General features: G+C 41.8%; 1 protein-coding gene across 1 annotated transcript in view; it reads left to right on the top strand.

Annotated features, from left to right (window-relative positions):
* The first annotated feature begins 1,184 nt into the window (after positions 1-1,184).
* The window catches only part of LOC111977816 (V-type proton ATPase subunit B, brain isoform), a 50,545-nt gene continuing 28,299 nt past the window's right edge, over positions 1,185-23,430 (top strand). Inside the window, exon 1 of the mRNA XM_024007515.2 lies at positions 1,185-1,454. Within this exon, the coding sequence (XP_023863283.1) occupies positions 1,349-1,454 (106 nt within the window). The 5' untranslated portion in view covers positions 1,185-1,348. The remainder of the gene's footprint in view (positions 1,455-23,430) is intronic.

The raw sequence follows: 23,430 nt of genomic DNA, 5'->3' as shown, positions 1-23,430 counted from the left end.
ACGGCTATGGGCATGCTGGGTGTCACGCCCTGACCTTAGTTCCTTGTTTATGTCTCTATTTTGGTTTGGTCAGGGCGTGAGTTGGGGTGGGCATTCTATGTTTTGTTATATGTTTTGTAGTTCTATGTGTTTGGCCTGGTATGGTTCCCAATCAGAGGCAGCTGTCAATTGTTGTCTCTGATTGAGAACCATACTTAGGTAGCCTGTTCCCACCTGTGTTTGTGGGTAGTTGTTTTCTGTTTTGTCTGCACCAGACAGAACTGTTTCGTTTCGTTCACTCTCTTTGTTGTTTTTTGTTGTTTCAGTTTATTTATTAAATTAAAATGAACACTTACCACGCTGCATTTTGGTCTCCTCCCTTAGACGATCGTTACACTGGGAGAATGTAAATTTCTTGATACCATACCAAAATGTAATCCCCATAGGTGCTGGGAAAAACAACCTACACTGAACAAAAATATAAACGCAACATGTAAAGTGTTGATCCCATGTTTCATGAGCTAAAAAAATCCATATGCACAAAAATCATATTTTTCTCAAATTTTGTGCACAAATTTGTTTACATCCCTGTTAGTGATAATTTCTCCTTTGCCAAGATAATCCATCCTGACAGGTGTGGCATATCAAGAAGCTGATTAAACAGTATGATCATTACACAGGTGCACCTCGCACTCACATTTCTGTCTGTAATAAAGTGTTTTTGTGGGGAAAAAAGTGGCCACTGCTTATCACATGGCGGATCATTACTCACCTAAAAAGCCCATAGTGTTTTTGTGGGGAAGAACTCATTCTGATTGGTTGGGCCTGGCCTATGCCCGCCAAGGCCCACACATGGCTGCACCCCTGCCCAGTCGTGTGAAATCCATAGGTTAGGGACTAATGAATTAATTTCAGTTGACTGATTTCCTTATATGAGCTGTAACTCATAAAAGTTACATGAAATTGTTTCATGTTGCGTTTATATTTTGGTTCAGTACAGATCATCACATTTTAATTTGGAATTATAAAATCTATCAAGTGTGTGTGTGTAAAAATGTTCACTTTCCTCCAATTCTTCGGTTGAGAGTCGTGTTAATATCATTATTTAGTATAGGATCGGTCTGTATCCCATATTCACTATGTAGCGTATATTCAAAAAAATGTGCCTGTGATACAGAGGCGCGCGCAGGCAACCGCAACGATCATGTGAACGCGCCCTCTGTCGTGGCTTCCAATGTCATATGACTAGCCGCCGCAGTGTCATTTAATACCATACAGAAATAGCTAGCTTGTTACCAGTATCTTTGAGTTAATACCCTTAGCTACTAGCACACCAGCTATACTGTAGCTCAGGTAGAGGGTTTCGTTTATGGCAACCTTGGTGGGAAACAGAACAATGGACATCAACGGTCCTGCTGCGGCCAGGACACACACACAAGCTGTGACCAGAAACTACATCTCTCAACCAAGGCTGAGTACGTAGCTAGCTACCTAGCCAGATGCTTGATTCTCCATAGCTTGCTAACTACTGGATTGTTTGCGCGAAAACAAACTTAGTGTATGTGAAATATTCGATATAAAATGCATTACCATTGAACCGACTGTCACTGCAGCGACATAAGTAAAATGCTTAAAGGTGTGAAATGGCTAGCTTGCAAACTAATATTAGCAAGCTAACTAACCTGTGTGCGGAGCTGTTTTGCAACAGTCCATTTATAATCTTTGCTTGTATGTTATGTAAAAGTATAATCTACCAGTTTAATATTAGCGTACAATTATAAATATAGCTATGCATGTAACTATTTACTATATTTGTTAATCATCAAGCGTTGTGCGAACATTAGCTAGCTAGTTTAAGGTAAAGACAAAGTAAGCTAACTAGCTAGCATAGCCAAATCAGCTGACTGCTCCTGACAGAATGAATAACCGTGTGATAGCAAAATATAGCGTGTCACGCAATCAACACCTTTACTCTAATGTACAGAAGATTGATGCATGTCATGGAAATTGTAACTATGTAGCTAACTAATCGTATTGGTTTGTGGTGTGGAAATTATTGCTAGGAAGATATAGTTATAGACTGACAAATGGGTTGATTATCCCACTAAGACGTAATCACGTGAGGCTGAAGGCACAGAGAACAATGAGACCGATGTTTCACTGGATGTACAAATGTGACGCATCCGGTTGGCTTTTCTACTCACTACCAAATATGGTAGTGAGAGGAAGCCAACTGGCGTGCAGTGGGAGAAGATGGATTTTGGCCGATATTCAGCAAATCTATTCCTCAATTAAACATTTTAATCTCAATACAGTTCTGTTCCCCAAACTAGAATCTGTTATAAACAGAATGGACTAAGTTTTGTAGACTTCACCCGTTGCAAAATAAAAAAAAAAGTGCGCTGTTTGAGTGTGAAGGTGAACTGAGTTATTGCACACGGTCACCTCAGAGTAGGCGTTCCCTTACAGAATATGCAGATGTATACTAGAACGCGCCAATAGGATATAGTTATCGCTTGTTCTGCCCACTGACTAATTTGTTCCTATTGGAAATGACAAGCTGTGGTCTATCTTGGTCTAGTTATCGCTGTACATAGATTTTTTCCTATTGTGTTTTTGACTGTACGTTTATGTGTAACTCTGTTTTTGTCGCACTGCTTTGCTTTATCTTGGGCAGTTGTAAATGAGAACTTGTTCTCAACTGGCCTACCTAGTTAAATAAAGGTGAAATAAAAAAACATAATAAAAAAATCTTTGTAGTAGGCCTGCTGCTGGTAGTCATTAGATATCACGTTTTTGGTTTTTGCCCTAGCAGTACACAACTGACTCAAATAGCCAACTCATAATCAAGCTTTGATTATTTGAAATGACTTGTCATGCTAGGGCAAAAAACAAAAAGTGCACCCCTGGGTGGGTGGGGGCAGGACAGAGTTTGGGAAACCCTGATGTAGACCACCATGGCCAGTGAAATGCTACTTACGGCCTTTCCCAACAATGCATAGAATTTTAAAACACTTAATAAAAGATACAGTGAGTAATGATAACTTGGCTATATACAAGGAGTGCCAGTAATGAATCGATGTGCAGGGGTACGAGGTAATGGAGGTAGATAAAGTGCATTCGGAAATTCATACCCCTTGACTTCTACATTTTCCTACATTACAGCCTTATTCAAATTGATTAAATAGTTTCCCCTGATCAATATACACACAATACCCCATAATGACAAAGCAGAAACAGGTTTTAGAAATTTGAAAATGTATTAAATTAAACATCACATTTACATAAGTATTCAGACCATTTACTCAGTACTTTGTTGAAGCACCTTTGCAGCAATTCCAATCAAGGCTTCTTGGGTATGATGCTATAAGCTTGGCACACCTGTATTTGGGGAGTTTCTCCCATTCTCTGCAGATCTTCTCAAGCTCTGTCGGGTTGGATAAGGAGTGTCACTGCACTGCTGTTTTCAGGTCTCTCCAGAGATGTTAGATCGGGATCAAGTCCGTGCTCTGGCTGGGCCACTCAAGGAGATTCAGAGACTTGTCCCGAAGCCACTCCTGTGTTGTCTTGGCTGTGTGCTCAGGCTCGTTGTCCTGTTGGAAGGTGAACCTTCGCACCCCCAGTCTGAGATCCTGAGTGCTCTGGAGCAGGTTTTCATGAAGGATCTCTACTTTGCTCTGTTAATCTTTCCCTCAATCCTGACTAGTCTTCTAGTCCCTGCCGCTGAAAAACATCCCCACAGCATGATGTTGCCACCACCATGCTTCACCGTGGGGATGGTGCCAGGTTTCTTCCAGATGTGACACTTGGCATTCAGGCCAAAGAGTTCAATCTTGGTTTCATCAGACAATCTTGTTTCTCATGGTCTGAGAGTCCTTTAGATGCCTTTTGGCAAACTCTAAGCGGGCTGTCATGTGCCTTACCGAGGAGTGGCTTTCGCCTGGCCACTCTACCATAAAGGCATGATTGGTGGAGTGCTGCAGAGATGGTTGTCCTTCTGGAAGGTTCTCCCATCTCCATAGAGGAACTCTGGAGCTCAATCAGTGACCATTGCATTCTTGGTCACCTCCCTGACCAAGGTCCTTCTCCCCTGATTGCTCAGTTTGGCCGGGTGGCCAGCTCTAGAAAGAGTCTTGGTGTGTTCTTGGGGACTTTCAATGCTGCAAACATTTTTGGTACCCTTCACCAGATCTGTGCCTCGACGCAATCCGGTCTCGGAACTCTACTGACAATTCCTTCGACCTCATTACTTGGTTTTTGTTTTGACATGAACTGTGGGACCTTATATAGACAGGAGTGTGACTTTCCAAATCATGTCCAATCAATTGAATTTACCACAGGTGGACTCCAATCAAGTTGTAGAAACATCTCAAGGATGATTAATGGAAACAGGATGCACCTGAGCTCAATTTTGAGTCTCATAGCAAAGGGTCTAAATACTTATCTAAATTCATGTTTCTGTTTCTTGTTTAAAAAAAAAATACATTTTGTTAAAAATAAAACAATGTTTTTTGCTTTGTCATTATGGGGTATTGTGTGTAGGTTGAGAATTTGTATGTATTTAATACATTTTGGAATAAGGCTGTAACGTAACAAAATGTGGGAAAAGTCAGGGGCTCTGAACTTTCCCAATGCACTGTATGTACATATTTCTAGGAATAAAGTTAGATTGTTAACAGTAGCAGCAGCATATGATGAGTCAAAGTTTATACAAAAAGGGTCAATGAAGTTAGCGGACTTATGGCATGGGGGTATAAACTGTCCAGGGTCCTGTTGGTTGCAGACTTGCATCTGTTCTGCTTGCCATGCTTAAGCAGCGAGAACAGTCTATAACTTGGATGGCTGGAGTCTTTGACAATATTTAGGGCCTTCCTCTGACACTGCCTGGGCTGTCCACACTACCCTCTGTAGCGCTTTATAGTTGGATGCCAAGCAGTTGCAATACCAAGCGGTGATGCAGCAAGTCAAGATGCTCTCAATAGCACAACTGTATAACTTTTTGAGGATCTGAGGGCTCACTTCAATTAATTTCAGCCTCCTGAGGGGGAAGAGGTGTTGTCGTGCCCTCTTCATGACTGTTGGTGTGTTTGGACCATAATAGATCCTTAGTGATGTAGACAGAGGAACTTGAAGCTCTCGACCCGCTCAACTACAGCCCATCGACGGAGGGCCGAGCACGCCCCCATTCACGTTTCCTGTTGTCCATGATCAGCTGCTTTGTCTTGCTGACGTTGAGGGAGATGTTGTAGTCCTGCCACACCACGCTGCCAGGTCTCTGATCTCCTTTTACGCAGTCTCATTGTCGTCGGTGATCAGGCCTACCACGTCGTGTTGTTGGCAAACTTAATGTTGGTGTTGGAGTCATGCGTGGCCACACAATCGTGGGTGAACAGGGAGTACAGAAGGGTATTAAGCTCGCACCCCTGAGGGGGCCCAGTGTTTAGGGTCAGTGTGGTGGATGTGTTGCCTACATTCACCACCTGTGGGCATCCTGTCATGAAGTCCAGAATCCAGTTGCAGAGGGAGGTGTTCAGTCTCAGGGTCTTTAGGTTAATGATGAGCTTTGTGGGCACTATGGTGTTGAACGCTGAGCTGTAGTCAATGAACAGCATTCTCATTTTGGTGTTCTTTTTGTCCAAGTGGGAAAGTGCAATAGAGATTGCATCATCTGTTGGGGTGGTATGCTTATTGGAGTGGGTCCAGGGTGTCTGGGATGATGGTGTTGATGTGAGCCATGGCCAGCCTTTCAAAGCATTTTATGGCTAAAGATGTGAGTGCTACGGGGCAGATAGTCATTTAGACAGATTACCTTGGCGTTCTTGGGCACAGGGACTATGGTGGTCTGCTTAACGTAGGTATTTTTTTTTAAATTGCTCATTGTAAGCTCATTTACTTGTGTGGCTGCTAGCCAAATAGCATTACAATTCTGTCATCTGATGAAAAGGAAGCTATATTCAGCCGAATGTGTTACAGTAATATATTTTCTGTGAAGGAAAACTTTAGTTGCACGCCACTGATCACTATTGAAGCAAAAAAAAACACTGACTTTTAATATAAAACACAGGTGAAATGGATTAAAACACAGATGTTTGAAAATGCAGAATTCGGGACTCTAACGCGACCCCTGAGTATTAGACTGGGTCAGGGAGGTTGAAAAAGTCAGTGAAGACACTCGCCACTTAGACAGCGCATGCTCTGAGTACGCGTCCTGGAAACCCGTCTGGCCCTTTCCCTTTGTAATCCGTGATAGTTTGCAAGCACTACTATACCCAACAAGCATCAGAACCGGTGTAGTAGGATTCCATCTTAGTCTTGTGTTGACGCTTTGCATGTTTGATAGTTCGTCGGAGAGCAAAGCAGGATTTCTTATAAGTGTCCGGGTTAGTGTTCCGCTCCTTGAAAGGGGAAGCTCTAGCCTTTAAAAAAAATAAAACTGTAATCCTTGGCTTCTGGTTGGGATATGAACGTACGGTCACTGTCGGGATTATGTCATCGACGCACTATTTAATGAAGCTGGTGACTGATGTGTTAACCTCTTCAATGCCATCGGATGAATCACAGAACATATTCCAGTCTGCTAGCAAAACAGTCCTGTATCTTAGCATCCACTTCATCAGACCGTGTCCGTATTGAGCACGTCACTGGTACTTCCGGTTAGATTTTTTGCTTGTAAGCAGGAATCAGGAAGACCGTTATGGTCAGATTTGCCAAATGGAGGGCAAGGGAGAGCTTTGTGTGCGCGTTTGTGTGTGGAGTAAATGTGATCTACAGTTTTTATTTTTTTGTCTCTAGTTGCACAGGTAACATGCTGCTAGAAATAGGTAAGACGAATTGCCGTTTTCCTGTATTAAAATCACTGGCAGCATCGGTTTGCGGTGGTAAATATACAGCTATGAAAAATATATATCTAATTTCTTGGTAAATAGTATGGTCTACAGCTTATCATGATTCAAGCATTAAAAAGCAAATTCCTTCCCAAACCATACATTTTTCAACAAAACGTGATACTACATTCACTAAAACTGTCAAGTGCAATTTTAGGCGTTCTCTGGTCATTAGTTCTATTCGTATTAACTGCCATGTAAAGCAAAACTACCCAAGCGCTGGTTGATAGTTCCAGAACTTTGCAGGTTCTTATGGCAAACAAAAATGGTTATGGCAAACTATCTACGTTTCGTGTTACCTGTTTCTATTGGCATTGCTTTGTATATATCAATACAACTTATGCTGATTCAGTCTCATCCCGACACTTTAATTATTATGGGACACATTGTAGATCAAATGTCAATATTGCAACAGTGTTGCAAATGTCGGTGATGGTGTCTAGATGCTTTTTTTCAGTGGATATCAAGTTTATAAATTGCCTGGCTGGGTAGATGAGACAGTGGCTCTGTAGAAGTAACAGTTGCTAGGTAACGTTGTCAACAATGGCGCTTTTTAGGAATGTACTGGCCATGTGTATATGTTGTCTAGTATATTGTGTGCAGGATAGACTCTAACAATGGGAATTCCAAATCAGCCGTTGTTTAAATCAAGATGGTTTACCCAGAGGCGCAACCTCGCTAGACTTCCGGGAACACTTGTGAAACAGACCAAGCAGATCAGGCTTTGAGAAGTCAGAGGGAAGTGAACAATTCTTACTTAGTTCATTTTCTCAATCTAAAGGCACAACCTTGATTCGAGCCAATATCTTAAGTACTTCAACATGTTATTACTCCAGCCCTGTGAAAGTGACAAACTGACATGTTCTTCAAAAACAACTAATATCGAAGTAGTGCCTTTGATTTGACGGCCTGCGCAGTTAGGCTCAAGACGACAGTTAGACCCAATGACGTGTTCCTGCGCATAAGCTTAGCTAGCCATCGTTGCCATGACATCGCCCACAAGTGAGGTCTGGAATTTCTATTGGAGAAGCATTTTCTGTCCATCTTCATACGGTCTTTCGTTTACCATTGATTGAAAATAAAATTTGGCAGTTCCGGTCTACTGTACCAGGATGGGTCTCCCATAGACACCAATGCAATAGCAGCTTGGTCTGGTCTACTTAGTTAATTTACTTTAATTGAACCAGAAAAAAACAGCGGGTGGGGCATCTAGCTTCCTTTCAATCTCTGAATGTGTCATGCATTAATTTTTTCATTGATTCATTCCCTCTTGTATTGCCATCCTGTATATATATTTGTAAACATGTTTGACAATGACTTTGTCTACGACACTGCAAATATTAAAGCTAATCATCTAGCTGATGCCCCGTTCTAAAATATCCATTCAATGGTTGAAAAAGGCCCAAGATATAGCCTAGCCGACTGCAATTTAGGTGAATTGACTCATGTTAGCAGTAGGGCAATTCCATGGTAATGAAATTACGCTGACTCAGATTTTTCACTTTACAATGTATACCAGATGAACAATTGATTTAAAAGTTGAACAAACCATAGAAATCTATGCACTATGACTACTTTTAACAATTTCCACAGAAAATTGTACAACACATTTACAGGAAGAACTGTGCAGATACAAGGTTTGGTTTCTGTTACCTAACTGGAATTGCCCATTATCAAATTATGACTAGCTTTATCAATTGAACTGGAGCTTGCAAATCTTTTTTCTTGTCTGTACAAAAATATCTGTCTGCATTGTGTTGCTAAATAATCAATTTTTGCAGCTCAGCTTTTACTTACATTTTTATGAATCTTTTTGCCTAAAAATGGATAACATGTGGTTTTTGATGTGTTCTTAAGTAGTGGCCAAAATTTTATACTGGATTATATGAAAGAGAACAGAGAGAAATCACATCCCCATGTTATTATTTCATGGTACAGTTAATGGGGTCACCATCCATCTGTGATATGCCTCCATCTCGCAGGCCTTTTAGCAGTGATGTATTGGGAAAGGCTGCCTTTCAGAGATCTATTCTTCACCACAGTGTGAAAATAGGCCATCATCCTGCTGTCTCTGATTCCGTCTAAAGGCAGTACACAAACAACCTTAGAACCATATTAGGAACACAAGCATTTCTCTACACCTGCGATAACATCTGCTAAATATGTGTATGTGACCAATAAAATGATTTGATTTGATATTGTAGTCTCAATTCAGCCTTCTGCTCTTGGTGACCATATGCGACCTGTTTCAAAAAACTAGGCGTATTTCGCACGTCACTACTTCCCAGGAGAGGCATTTTAACGTTTTTTTGTAGTTGATCAAAATATGTTTGTTTTTTTGTCAAATTTCTTCAGGAACATGTTCATGTGCCTTAAACTTGTATGCCATCTGTTAATACGAATAAAATAGGTAAATAACAAGCCTAGTTGGTTTACCCACGGAAGAAATGCCAGCCATGATTGGCTGAGATAATGGATGCTTCTGTCTATAACATGAGCTGCTAAGTATGTGTGGATAATTCGGTCTACCGCAGCTTTTTTTGAAAGCTATCATGAAGAACTGAACGGTTTGCTACTGCTCTCTACACTGCTGCCCTGAAGTTAATAGCGCTATCGACAAAGCTCAGTGAGAAAAACGTTTGAGTACTTTCTAGAGGATGATCGTGCCATGCTTACTCTCATTGACTATGAAAATGAATCAGCAAATGAGGAAACCCCTGATTTAGTTAACATTTTTATTGAACCAGATGTTATAGTGTCTTCTGATGACAATGGTGGGGAAGGCTGGCTCGCTAGCTAACGATAGCTGGCTGGCTCGCTAGCTAACGATAGCTGGCTGGCTCGCTAGCTAATGTTTACGATCTGTGTAGGACCCCCCCCGAGTTCCCGAGTTGGATGACCGTTCAAATTGTATTAAAAAAATTCCCCCCAATCAGTTTTTTTTCTCTTGCGTTCCCAGTTATTTTCAGCGCAGTATTAGAGTTGGGATTATGGTTCATTGTTTAGCTAGCTAGCTAGCTAGCTAGCTAGCTAGCTACATGTCTTAACTTCTTTGATATAGGGGGCAGCATTTTCACTTTTGGATGAATTGCATGCCCATAGTGAACTGCCTCCTACTCTGTCCCAGATGCTAATATATGCATATTATTATTACTATTTGATAGAAAACACTCTGAAGTTTCTAAAACTGTTTGAATGATGTCTGTGAGTATAACATAACTCATATGGCAGGCAAAAACCTGAGAAAAATCCAAACAGGAAGTGAAAATTCTGAGTGGTCGTTGTTAAAGTCATCGCCTATTCAATTCCCTGTAATATATGGATCTGTTTGCACTTCATACGCCTTCCACTAGATGTCAACAGTCAGAACGTGGAAAGAAGCTTATGCTGTGTTGTGGGACCGGATGGGAGGGGAATGAGTCAGTGGTCTGGCAGATTGCCAGTTCTTGGTCACACGCGCTTTCCTCATGTTGTCGCCTTGCGTTCCATTACTTATACAGACATGAAAGAATGCTTCGGTTGGAACGTTATTGGATATAAATGATAACAACATCCTGAAGATTGTTTCTCTACTAAGTTTGACCAGTTTATTCGACCTGGAATATAACTTTTTGAAGTTTTCGTCCGACGTTTGCCTTCATCTGCGCGAGCGTTTGGACACGTGTACTACATATGCTAGCAAAATTAGCTAATTGGACATAAGTAATGGACATTATCGAACAAAACAACGATTTATTGTGGAACTAGGATTCCTGGCACTGCATTCTGATGAAGATAATCTAAGGGAATATTTCTGATGTAATTTCGTATTTCTGTTGACTCCAACATGGCGGAGAAATGTTGTTAAATCTGAGCGCCGTCTCAGATTATTGCATGGTGTACTTTTTACGTAAAGTTTTTATTAAATCTGACACAGCGGTTGCATTAAGAACAAGTGTATATTTTAATTATATGTAAAACATGTATCTTTCATCTAAGTTTATGATGAGTATTTCTGTTATTTGACGTGGCTCTCTGTAATTACTCCGGATATTTTGGAGGCATTTCTGAACATGGCGCCAATGTAAACCGAGATTTGTGGATATAAATATGCACATTATCGAACAAAACATAAATGTATTGTGTAACATGATGTCATCTGATGAAGATGTTGAAAGGTTAGTGATTCATTTTATCTCTATTTCTGGTTTTTGTTACTACTATCTTTTGCTGGGAAAATGGCTGTGTTTTTCTGTGGCTATGTACTGAGCTAACATAATTGTTTGGTGTGCTTTCCCCTTAAATCCTTTTTGAAATCAGACATGTTGGCTGGATTCACAACATGTGTAGCTTTAATTTGGTGTCTTTCATGTGTGATTTCATGAAAGATAGATTTTTATAGTAATATATTTGAATTTGGCACGCTACATTTTTTTCTGGATTTTGGCCAAGTGGGACGCTAACGTCCCACCTATCCTGGAGAAGTTAACAAAAGACTCCACTATGCAAGTAACAATTTCACTGTACTGTTTACACTTACTGTATCCTGTGCATGTGCGTTTAGGGATCCTGAGTGGCGCAGCGGTCTAAGGCACTTGATCACAGTACTCTAGGTGTCACTACAGACCTGGGTTCGATCCCGGGCTGTATCACAACCGGCCGTGATCGGCAGTCCCATGGGGCGGCACATAATTGGCCCAGCGTTGTCCGGGTTAGGGGAGGGTTTGGCCAGGATAGGCTGTCATTGTAAATAAGAATTTGTTCATAACTAACTTGCCTGTTTGAATAAATAAAAACGTGACAAACAGATTTTATTTTATATAGTATATGTTTACCAGAGACTGTAATGTGAAGAACAGCATTTTGTTGTTACATCCTGAATTTAATATTGATAAAATATTTTTTCCCTCACTCCTCTACACACAATACCCCATAATGACAATGAAGACATGTTTTAGCACACTTGGGAAACGTTCCGTGTTAGGGCCAGTCTGCACGTTCAAACTAAAACCATGTAACTAATAATGGCATCTTTATGCTTTCGTTAATAAAATAATCATAAAAATACTTTCAAAATGTGGATGTTTATTTAGTTATGGATCCATAACAAATTACTATGGGAATATATATCACTGAATTACAGAAATATCTTCTATGTAATTATTGGCAGAGTCACATTTTTCAATATACTGTAGGCCTACCGTAGGTGACATGAGTCTCAATAGTGTTGTGTAATGTGCTGTTAAAAGTGGTGTAGGTCTTATTTATTTAAAGAGCATATTGAAGGTAGAAGCAATAGGATTTAAAGCGATAGCCTACAACTATTTTAGCACTGTTTCGCGCTGCTCTGAGACAAGCATGGAAACTGGTCTTGATAAATCAATGAGATTTTTATTTTCACTGAATCTCCGTTTGGTTATTGGTTAGACTAGAATTAGAAAATTAGGGTATAGAAATGTTATGCTCTTAGTGTAACCTTTATTTAACTAGGCAAGTCAGTTAAGAACAAATTCTTATTTACAAGGACAGCCTACTCCTTCCTCTCCGTCGGGGAATTGAACCCTGGTGTCCCGCTTGCCTGCAGAACATGGGGATTCTTTAGCTAAATAGCCCAGTACTGTACTCTCGACCGTCACGTTGTACAGAGCCATATTTTCAGTTCCATCCTAACGGAAACCCAGAGGGTTTTTCTTGGAATCGAAACACTATATTAATTTAATTAAGAAATTAACAGTCAAAAGTTTGGACACCTACTCATTCCAGGGTTTTTCTATATTTTTACTATTTTCTACATTGTAGAATAATAGTGAAGACATCACAACTATGAAATAACTCATATGGAATCAGTTAAGAACAAATTCTTATTTACAAGGATAGCCTACTCCTTCCTCACCTTCGGGGAATTGAACCCCGGTCTCCCGCGTGCCCGCATTCTCTAGTACAGCCATTATTGAAGGCTATCAAATGCTTCTCAAAGATGTCCTCTGGTGGTAAAACTAGCATTACTGGTACCAGTGGTTCACACTTAAATAACGTGCCATAGAATTCTGCCGCACCATGCAAGCTGCGCCGCAGTACGCTGCAACTTTTAAAGGAGAAACCACTGTAGGCAGGTTACCAAGAGTGACGAAATGCTCCTCGTCCCAGCAAATGGCTCTAAACTGTTACTATGGTGTCATTGTTCTTTCGATTTATAGTAACTGCACCACTCTGCCACCTTTTGCAGAGGCTGTGGGTTTAACCAGCTGTCTCTTTGAATAGGTGTCTCCATCAGTATGCGCCCTGCCAGCAAAAATATCCCACAGATTAGTGTTGCCAGCCAATTCTACCCCGTTTTCAAGCCTGATTACCCATGTCCCAATCAATGCAGTCAGGTGGGGAGTCCTCCTTACATATTGGGTCCATCTACTTGCAGGGTTAAAAGCCTGCCCATTTGATTGGGTTGTCATCACTATAAGGAGCATTGTTAGAGGAGCCCAGCGTTAGAAACTTGAAAGAGCAAGGTAATGGCAAATTCGGCAGCATCCACATTTTTGGTGAATGCCTCAGACCTAGGCTATTCATTAATTAAACCTATTCATACTATTTGATTAATGTCTTAATCATTTGCACGCTTACATTTTTGTATGATGACTGTTGGAATATTTCAAGATGCTTAAAATTAAACCTCCTTTTCCTTTTTCCTCTCCATCCATCATACAAGGGTGGATGTTCTATTTGGCTTCTCAGAAACGTGATACTTTCTAGTTTGAGGTTCTGCCATTTCAAGAAATTAATCAACGTACCAATGCCTGTATGCAGGCTTTTATAGCCTTGAATGATTTTATGAAGCAGGCTGATTTAGGCTATTCAATGTCATATTCATTTAAATAATACTGCTATACTGTCCTTGTACCACAGGGGTGTCAAAGTCAAATGGACGGAGGGCCAAATAAAAAATTTAGCTACAAGCCGAGGGCCGGACTGTTCGAATGTTCATTGAAATTTTTTTAAATGACGCATATAGTCTAGTGAACCTAATTGAACCTACTGAAAACCTAACAAATATATTCCAATATGATCAGATAAATAAAGCAATATTTTCTTATGGCTCTGTCAGTAATCTTTAATTTTCAACAGACACAAAAGACAAATTTCCTTTATATAAAAATCCCCATAACATGAACATTAAATGAAAGAAACCGGTATTCAAGGCACCATCAGTAGCCTATATTTTCTATTTTAGCAAAAGTGGGCTAAATTTACTATAAGAAAGAACAATTAATAGAATTTTCTATCATCCACTCAACTGAAATATTTTTAAATATAATTGGATTGAAATACAATAAAAATAAGTGCAAAAATCTATTAATCAAAAACACCTTTGTTTAAGGAGAAGTAACATGCCAGTGAAAACAAATATTAACTTTACTTTTAAACTTGAACTGAGTAAAAACTCTAAATATGTGATTGCACAGTAATGTCACTTGTTTGAGGTTGAGGGTGATACTTGGTGGTTGTCCCATTTTTCCACAAGTTCATCAATGTTCGGGTAAGGCTCTGAGCTGAGGAAATCCTCAGAATTGAGTGGAGGTGTTCAGCAGTAAGTCGACTTCTGTGTGATGTTTTGTTCAGGTTCATCAAAGAAAACAGTTGTTCCACACAGGTATGTGCTGCCAAAACATAGACAACGTTTGAGCAGCCTGGATGCGCAGCTGGGGGCATTGTGTCGGGGGAGGAACGGCGAACTCCGCAGCACCCACTGCCGCATATTTTGCCCTCAGTGCATCATTGCATTGGAGGTCAATCAACTCCATTTGGAGGTTTGGTGGTGAGCTTTCCACGTCAACGCCAAATGGGTTACCGAGCAGTTCCAACCTGCTTTTTTGTGCTTCAAAGTCAGCAAATCGGCGTCGAAAGTCAGCGGCAAGCATACCTATTTTATCAGCCAACTGTGCGCTCGGGAACGCACTGGTAGAGAGCTTCTCTTTCATGGTCTGGCAGCTGGGAAAGTGGCTCAAATTTTCTTTCCGCATCTGCGTCTCCCACAGAGTCAGTTTGGGTTTTAAATGCCTTCACTGTACTGTATATCAGAGATGACATGATCCCGACCCTGCAGCTGCAAGTTCATTGCATTCAGATGACTCGTAATGTCATACCAGAAAAGCCATTTCACACAGAAACATTTCGTCTCGGATTGTTGTTGTGTCTTTCCCTTTGCTGTCAAGAACAGACAAATCTCCTTCACGAAGCTCGAAACATCTTTGAAGCATTTCCTGGGCTTAGCCATCGCACCTCTGGTGTGATAAGGCAATCACCATGCTCCGTTCTAACTCCGTCAGAATGCCTTGAACTGGCGTGATTCAACACTTTGGCTCTGATAAAGTTAACTGTGCGCGTGATGATGCTCATTACCTGCTCCATTTTCAAGGCTTTCCGCACAACGCTTTGGTGTATGATACAATGATAAGCTGTCAGCTCACCTGTCGGCGTTTTCCTCTTGCATCTTTTCCCGTATCTCGCACCAGTCCGCTCCCTGTGTCCACACATCGCAGGTGTCCGTGGTTGTCAAACCACAGAGTTTTTCCAAGGCAGCTCCATCTCATTTACACATCTTGAACCTCTTCATACAAATCATGCCCCGTTAGTTGTGCCATGCATAGGACGTAAAGCCAAAAACTCCTCTGTACGCTTAGGCTGGAGTCCACTCCGCGGATGAAAATTGACAACTGGGGCAATGTCAGAAATGTCGGTGCTCTCATCCACAGCCAAGGAATATGCAATGAAATCTTTTCCCTTTTTCACAAGCTGCTCTTTTAGATTGATGGACAACTGGTCTACTCTCTCGGCAATGGTGTTTCTGTCTCAGACTCAACATTTAAAAAGAGTTGCCTTTTTTTCTGGGCAAACTTCGTCCAAACTTTAATCATGCAGTTTTTGATGAAAATCCCCCTCCGTAAATGGCCGGGTGATTAGCGATCTCTTCTGCCAAAATAAAACTGGCCTTAGCGACCTGCCTTGTGATTTGGCTTTTTTGAACAGAGCCTGTCGAGATTTGAGGCCTCGTTTAATTCCTCTCGCCTTTTGTAGCCTTTGTTCCATGTCCATATTCTTGTTTTTGTCCGCCGTGTTTGTTTCATAATGTCGTCTCAGATTATACTCTTTCAGTACCGCCACACTTTCTCACAACAGAAGACACACAAGGTTTTCCAGCACCTCCGTGAAATATATCCGCCCATTGTTTGAAACCCCCGGTTCTCAGTGTCCACCTTCCGTTTTGCCATTTTTGATGGGTATCTGAAAGTTAATTTTACTGTGATGCTGACGACTGCTGTGCCAATAAATATTGAAATGAAGCAGCCTACTGCTCGGTGCGTCACCGTTGCATTGTGGGAAATGTAGTATTGGTGCGTGTAAAAGATCTGCGGGCTGCCGGCTTGCTGCGGTCTGCGGGCCGGTTCTAATAATAAATCAAGATCATCCCAGGGGCCGTAAAAAACCTTCTCGCGGGCCGGATGTGGCCCGCGGGCCTTGACTCTGACATATGTGTTGTACCATATAATATATTTTTATTAATTGGTTTTTGTTTGTGATCTCTCTTACACTGATTTTAACAGCCATTGAGATTTTACTGAAGGTTGCTTTAATTCAGTTTTGCAAGGTCTGTCTTGACTCTTGTCCAATGTTCCCTCTAAGCTGCCACTCATCTCCCCCAGGACTGCTGCTCAGAAATATAAGTCCACAGAGAGAAGCACGAGATTGAACTTCACTCAACTTTCTACAGCAATGATCACCAACCTGGACTGGTTGATCTCCAAAGCAATTCCTAGTCGGCAAACATTTCTGTAAAAAACCCAACGATTGGCCTCCCGGGTGGCGCAGTGGTCTAAGACACTGCATCGCAGTGCTAGCTGTGCCACCAGAGACTCTGGGTTCGAGCCCAGGCTCTGTCGCAGCCGGAAGCGACCGGGAGGTCCATGGGGCGACGCACAATTGGCCTAGCGTTGTCCGGGTTAGGGAGGGTTTGGCCGGTAGGGATATCCTTGTCTCATCGTGGACTAGCGACTCCTGTGGCGGGCCGGGCGCAGTGCGCGCTGACCAAGTCGCTAGGTGTACCGTGTTTCCTCCGACACATTGGTGCGGCTGGCCTCCGGGTTGGATTCGCGCTGTGTTAAGAAGCAGTGCGGCTTTGTTGGGTTGTGTTTCGGAGGACGCATGGCTCTCGACCTTCGTCTCTCCCGAGCTCGTACGGGAGTTGTAGCGATGAGACAAGACAATAACTACTAACAATTGAAATACCATGAAATTGAATAATACATTATTTTTTTTAAATTAAAAACCCAACGATAAAGCCTTGTTCCTATTTTTTGGTGTTCTTCTCGGGCTGTTAGCGCACGATTCAGCTGACCAGCACGACGGGTAGGCGGACTGTTTCCATTTTGAGACATTTCATGTCTCTGAAGGTACAAACTCCCTCTTCCCGGTGGGCCCAGAGCAAATCAAGTGCACCATACGCCTACCGCTGGCCAAACGGATGGCTCAGATGAATGCGTCTGCAGTAACGTAGCAGGCATAAAAGAAAGCGACAGCAAAGTTGATACTGTGAGATTTGAAAAAGTTCTTTAAACCATTACTAGAGAGAGACTCAACGAGTTCGTTTAAGTTCTAACTCAGCACTGTCAACTTTTATAAGCCATAAAATGTACGTTCTTCCTATTTCCACTCAGCGCTACAACAAGCACTGCAGAAGTAATGAATTAGTAGGAAAGTGTATCTATAGGCTTGCGTTGTTATTATTAGTAGAGGAAGAGAGGAATATTTCACTTTCTCTGTTCATAGGAGTAACTCGAGTTTTGCATCTGGAAGATGTCCCTTTTTGGTCAGTGTCAGTGGAGGAAAGGGAGAGCGAGGGATGTTGAGAGGCAGACCCTCAGTCTGCTACTCTCTCTGTCAGCTGATACTGACCATCAGATGCAGGCACCATCAGCCCAGTAAAATAAAAAGCATTTTAATAATAACATAATCACTCAGCTGTGCTTCACAAGTAATGTAACAAGTCTATTACCGGTGTGATCATATCGCCTGTCTCAAATCTTTTAATATATATATATTTTTAAAGGCCTGACAACAGTACATTAGCAGGGTAATTGAAGCAAAGCCCATATGTGGTCTTAATGTATTGGGCCTATAGCTTACTGCAAAAATTGGTTAATGTTGCATAGGCTTAATGTTTAAAGAGTCATACCCCCCCCCCAACAAAAAATACATGAAAAATAAATAAAATATATAAAATATAACACTTAACCTGCACTTTACCCCCCCCTTCTAGCTCTGACTCTACTGATAGCTACATTATTTAGGAAACATTTACTTTCTATGCCTGTTAAGATGAATGCACTAACTGCAAGTCACTCTGGATAAGAGCAACCAGCTAAATGACTAAAATGTGTTTTTGTTTTTAAATACAAATAATAATCTGAGCGGTAGATCTTAGCTTGCATTTTGACTCAGTAATCTTGACTCAGAAAATGTTGGAGACCACTGTTCTAGTGTTTTCCCTGTTAGGACTATCAACGTCTCCCTTTACTGTGGAAATTGTGATCAAATCCAACAATATTAGCCACTTTCAATGCAACATACCGAAACAAAACGAACTATGCAAGAGATCTTTTTGTAGGCAGAGCGCATCAGCGTAGGATTCTATTGCATTGACACGCACTAATCAGCCCGGACTCTACACAGACCAGTGCAGCATAAGCAATCAGAGCTGCAGTAGGCCTTTATGCAAATAGACCACTTCCATATATGGATCTGTGCCATTTACTTTGAACTGGACTGTGTTTACTGCATGAGCGGTCGTGAGTAGATGCCTTGTTTTGAGATCAAAGCGAAAGCTGTATGTAGCCACACGTGCACATTTTGTTTATATCCTTTGCTAGTTAGAGTTATTAGCCGAATTCATAGATCATTTGTAGTCAGCGATAAGGGAGTGATTGTTAAGAGCACAAAACGTGTACATTTCTAGACATCTTTGACGTTACATCTTTTTTTTGTCTTCCTGACATTTAGTCCTAGTAAAAATTCCCTGTCTTAGGTCAGTTAGAATGACCACTTTATTTTAAGAATGTGAAATGTCAGAATAATAGTAGAGAGTATGATTTATTTCAGCTTTTATTTCTTTCATCACATTCCCAGTGGGTCAGAAGTTTACAAACTAATTTCGTGAAACTTTGGTCAAACTTTTCAGGTAGCCTTCCACAAGCTTCCCACAATAAGTTGGGTGAGTTTTGGCCCATTCCTCCTAACAGAGCTGGTGTAACGGAGTCAGGTTTGTAGGCCTCCTTTCTCGCACACTCCTTTTCAGTTCTGCCCACAAATTTTCTATGGGATTGAGGTCAGGGCTTTGTGATGGCCACTCCAATACCTTGACTTTGTTGTACTTAAGCCATTTTGCCAGAACTTTGGAAGTATGCTTGGGGTCATTGTCCATTTGGAATACCCATTTGCGACCAAGCTTCAACTTCCTGACTGATGTCTTGAGATGTTTCGCATTTTGTGAAGTGCACCAGTCCCTCCTGCAGCAAAGCACCCCCACATCATCAAATCAAATGTATTTATATAGCCCTTCTTACATCAGCTAATATCTCAGTGCTGTACAGAAACCCAGCCTAAAACTTCAAACAGCAAGCAATGCAGGTGTAGAAGCTCGGTGGCTAGGAAAAACTCCATAGAAAGTCCAAAACCTATAGGAACCAGGCTATGAGGGGTGGCCAGTCCTCTTCTGGCTGTGCCGGGTGGAGATTATAACAGAACATGGCCAAGATGTTCAAATGTTCATAAATGACCAGCATGGTCAAATAATAATCACAGTAGTTGTCGAGGGTGCAACAGGTCAGCACCTCAGGAGTAAATGTCAGTTGGCTTTTCATAGCCGATCATTGAGAGTGTCTCTACTGCTCCTGCTGTCTCTAGAGAGTTGAAAACAGCAGGTATGGGACAGGTAGCACGTCCAGTGAACAGGTCAGGGTTCCATAGCCGCAGGCAGAACAGTTAAAACTGGAGCAGCAGCACGGCCAGGTGGACTGGGGACAGCAAGCAGTCATCATGCAGGTAGTCCTGAGGCATGGTCCTAGGGCTCAGGTCCTCCGAGAGAGAGAATTAGAGAGAGCATACTTAATTTCACACAGGGCACCGGATAAGACAGGAGAAATACTCCAGATATAACAGACTGACCCTAGCCCCCCGACACATAAACTACTGCAGCATAAATACTGGCGGATGAGACAGGAGTGGTCAGGAGAAACTGTGGCTCCATCCAATAATACCCCCAGACAGGGCCAAACAGGCAGGATATAACCCCACCCACTTTGCCAAAGCACAGCCCCCACACCACTAGAGGGATATCTTCAACCAACTTACCATCCTGAGACAATGCCGAGTGTAGCCCACAAAGATCTCCGCCACGGCACAACCCAAGGGGGGGCGCCAACCCATACAGGAAGACCACGTCAGTGACTCAACCCACTCAATTGACGCACCCCTCCTAGGGACGGCATGGAAGAGCGCCAGTGACTCAGCCCCTGTATTAGGGTTAGAGGCAGAGAATCCCAGTGGAGAGAGAGGAACCGGCCAGGCAAAGAAAGCAAGGGCGGTTCGTTGCTCCAGTGCCTTTCCGTTCACCTTCACACTCCTGGGCCAGACTACACTCAATCATAGGACCTACTGAAGAGATGAGTCTTCAATAAAGACTTAACCTCACTAGGGTATGTGGGACGGTAGCGTCCCACCTCGTCAACAGCCAGTGAAACTGCAGGGCGCCAAATTCAAAACAGAAATCCAATAATTAAAATTCCTTTAACATACATGTATTTTACACCATTTTAAAGATACACTTGTTGTAAATCTAGCCACAGTGTCCGATTTCAAAAAGGCTTTATGACGAAAGCAAACCAAACAATTATGTTAGGTCAGAGCCAAGTCACAGAAAAACACAGCCATTTTTCCAGCCAAAGAGAGGATTCACTAAAAGCAGAAATATAGATAAAATTAATCACTAACCTTTGATCTTCATCAGATGACACTCATAGGACTTCATGCTACACAATACATGTATGTTTTGTTCGGTAAAGTTCATATTTATATCCCAAAATTATATCCCAAAAAAATTATATCCAATTATATCCAATTATATCCAAAAATCTCAGTTTACATTGCCACGCGGCAATGTAAACTGTGCAGTAATGTTTTGATTCCAAAACATCCGGTGATCTTGCAGATAGCCACAGAAATCCCAGAAATACTCAAGTGTTTTTCACAGAATTAAAGATAGACTTCTCCTTAACTTAACCGCTGTGTCAGATTTCTTTTTAAATGTACGGAAAAAGCATAATCTGAGTACGGCACTGAGCCCAATCCAATCCAAATCCAGCCAAAGAAATTTCCGCCATGTTGGAGTCAACAGAAGTTAGAAATAACATGATAAATATTCACTTACCTTTGATCTTCATCAGAATGCACTCCCAGGAATCCCAGTTCGACAATAAATGACTGATTTGTTCCATAAAGTCCATAATTTATGTCCAAATAGCCACTAGTTGTTAGACTGTTCAGCCCAGTAATCCATCTTCGTGAGCACTAGGTCCAGACAAAAACTCAAAGTTCCTTTACAGGTCGTAGAAACATATCAAACGAAGTATGGAATCAATCTTTAGGATGTTTTTAACATAAATCATCAATAATGTTCCAACCAGAGAATTCCATCGTCTGTAGCAAAGCACTGGAACGAGAGGTAACTCTGTCGGGAGCGCGCGTCACGAGCCTGAGACACTCTGTCAGACCACAGACTCAAACAGGTCTCACGAGCCCCTCCTTTATAGCAGAAGCCTGAAACAAGTTTCTAAAGACGGTTGACATCTAGTGGAAGCCTTAGGAAGTGCAACTTAACCCCATAGACCCTGTGTATTCGGTAGGCCAAGCTTTGAAAAACTACAAACCTCAGATTTCCCACTTCCTGGTTGGATTTTTCTCAGGTTTTCACCTGCCATATGAGTTCTGTTATACTCACAGACATCATTCAAACAGTTTTAGAAACTTCCAAGTGTTTTTTTTATCCAATACTACTAATAATATGCATATATTAGCATCTGGGACAGAGTAGCAGGCAGTTTACTCTGGGCATGCATTTCATGCAAAAGTGAAAATGCTGCCCCCTATCCCAAACAGGTTAACTGCCTTGTTCAGGGGCAGAACGACAGATTTTTACCTTGTCAGCACGGGGATTAGATTTTGCAACCTTTCGGTGACTAGTCCAACGCTCTAACCACTAGGCTACCTGCCGCCCAGGCACATGGCCAGGAATCAGATTTGTATCAGACTTCAAACCACCTATGTAGGTGATTTGAATGTGGCTTGAAATATCAGATTACATGTGGTTTTTGGCTGTTCAGAATGCAGGAAAAATAACCAATTGGATTTTGATTCACTTCAAACTACCAACGTGAACACTGCTTAAGAACCCTGTCTTGGTGAATTACTTTCAAGTTTCAAGTGCTTTGAGATTCTTTGCTTGTTGCTTCATGATTATTGGACAATTTAACAATTTGTTGCATGCTCCGTGATTTGTAGTTGCACAAACATGAAAGGCTCTGAGTTTGAACATTTCTGGGGGTGTGCTTCCTTGAATCCTTTTGTCCTGTAAATGATCATTGAAAGTCTAGGAATATACACTTTTATTTACCATCAAGGACATCAAAATTGAGTTGAAATTGCCTCCCTATTACAAATTGATTGATGCTCTTGGTCCATTTGTCTCCTTTGCCTTGGATTTTGCTCCATTGAAGATTCACCAAAGATCCAACACATCCATCTCAGAGTAGCATATCTGTCCAACTTGAGTAAGCCAGAGAATTGTTTGGCAATGGGCAGGCCTTTAATTTGCCTAAAGATAGTAGGGATGTTTTGATTCCAACATCCAATAAGCCTATTCTGATACTATACAGGATTTGTACTGTTTGTTTTAAATGCTGCCATATTTATTCTGATGAGTGGCAACAAGGAGGTTGTTAGGTTTAGGCTGATCTAAGCAAATTTTTTTGGTTGAGTGTGTTTGTTGGCTAAGAGTTGCATGTTTGAGTTAAGGAGGTTCCCTGGTTTCAGGCTTGGGCCAATTAGCATTCCCATCTCCTGGTGGCCTGTGAGAAGCCTCCTGCTTGTGGTCGGGTAGAACTTGATTGTGAGCCGCATGTCACTGTTACCACTGCTTTGTACCATGTATTCAGCGTTCGAATGATGCTGCGCCCCATCCCAGCACCCACAGAGCCCCCTCTTTTTAGCTGGGAAATTCAATTGTGTTGGAATGCTCTGTGCCTCTTTTCTCTGGTACTTGAATGGGCCCTTTAGTATTTCACACCAAGGTGTCCTTCAGGGTGTGAGGTCAGGCTACCAAAACAGCTTCTAGTGGTGGATTAGGACCAATTAACATCTTTGTACACAAAGGGCTCTGGCAGCTGAACAGGCCGGAGGGTGACCCACACTGCCGTTGCATGCCAAGCCAGGGGGCTGCTGCACTTGAGCTCAAGTAGCAAAAGAGGGGTGGGGAAAGTTTTTCAAA

This window comes from Salvelinus sp. IW2-2015, linkage group LG18 (assembly GCF_002910315.2).
Source record: "Salvelinus sp. IW2-2015 linkage group LG18, ASM291031v2, whole genome shotgun sequence".
Lineage (NCBI taxonomy): Eukaryota > Metazoa > Chordata > Actinopteri > Salmoniformes > Salmonidae > Salvelinus > Salvelinus sp. IW2-2015.
This window is presented reverse-complemented; position numbering and strand designations above follow the sequence as displayed.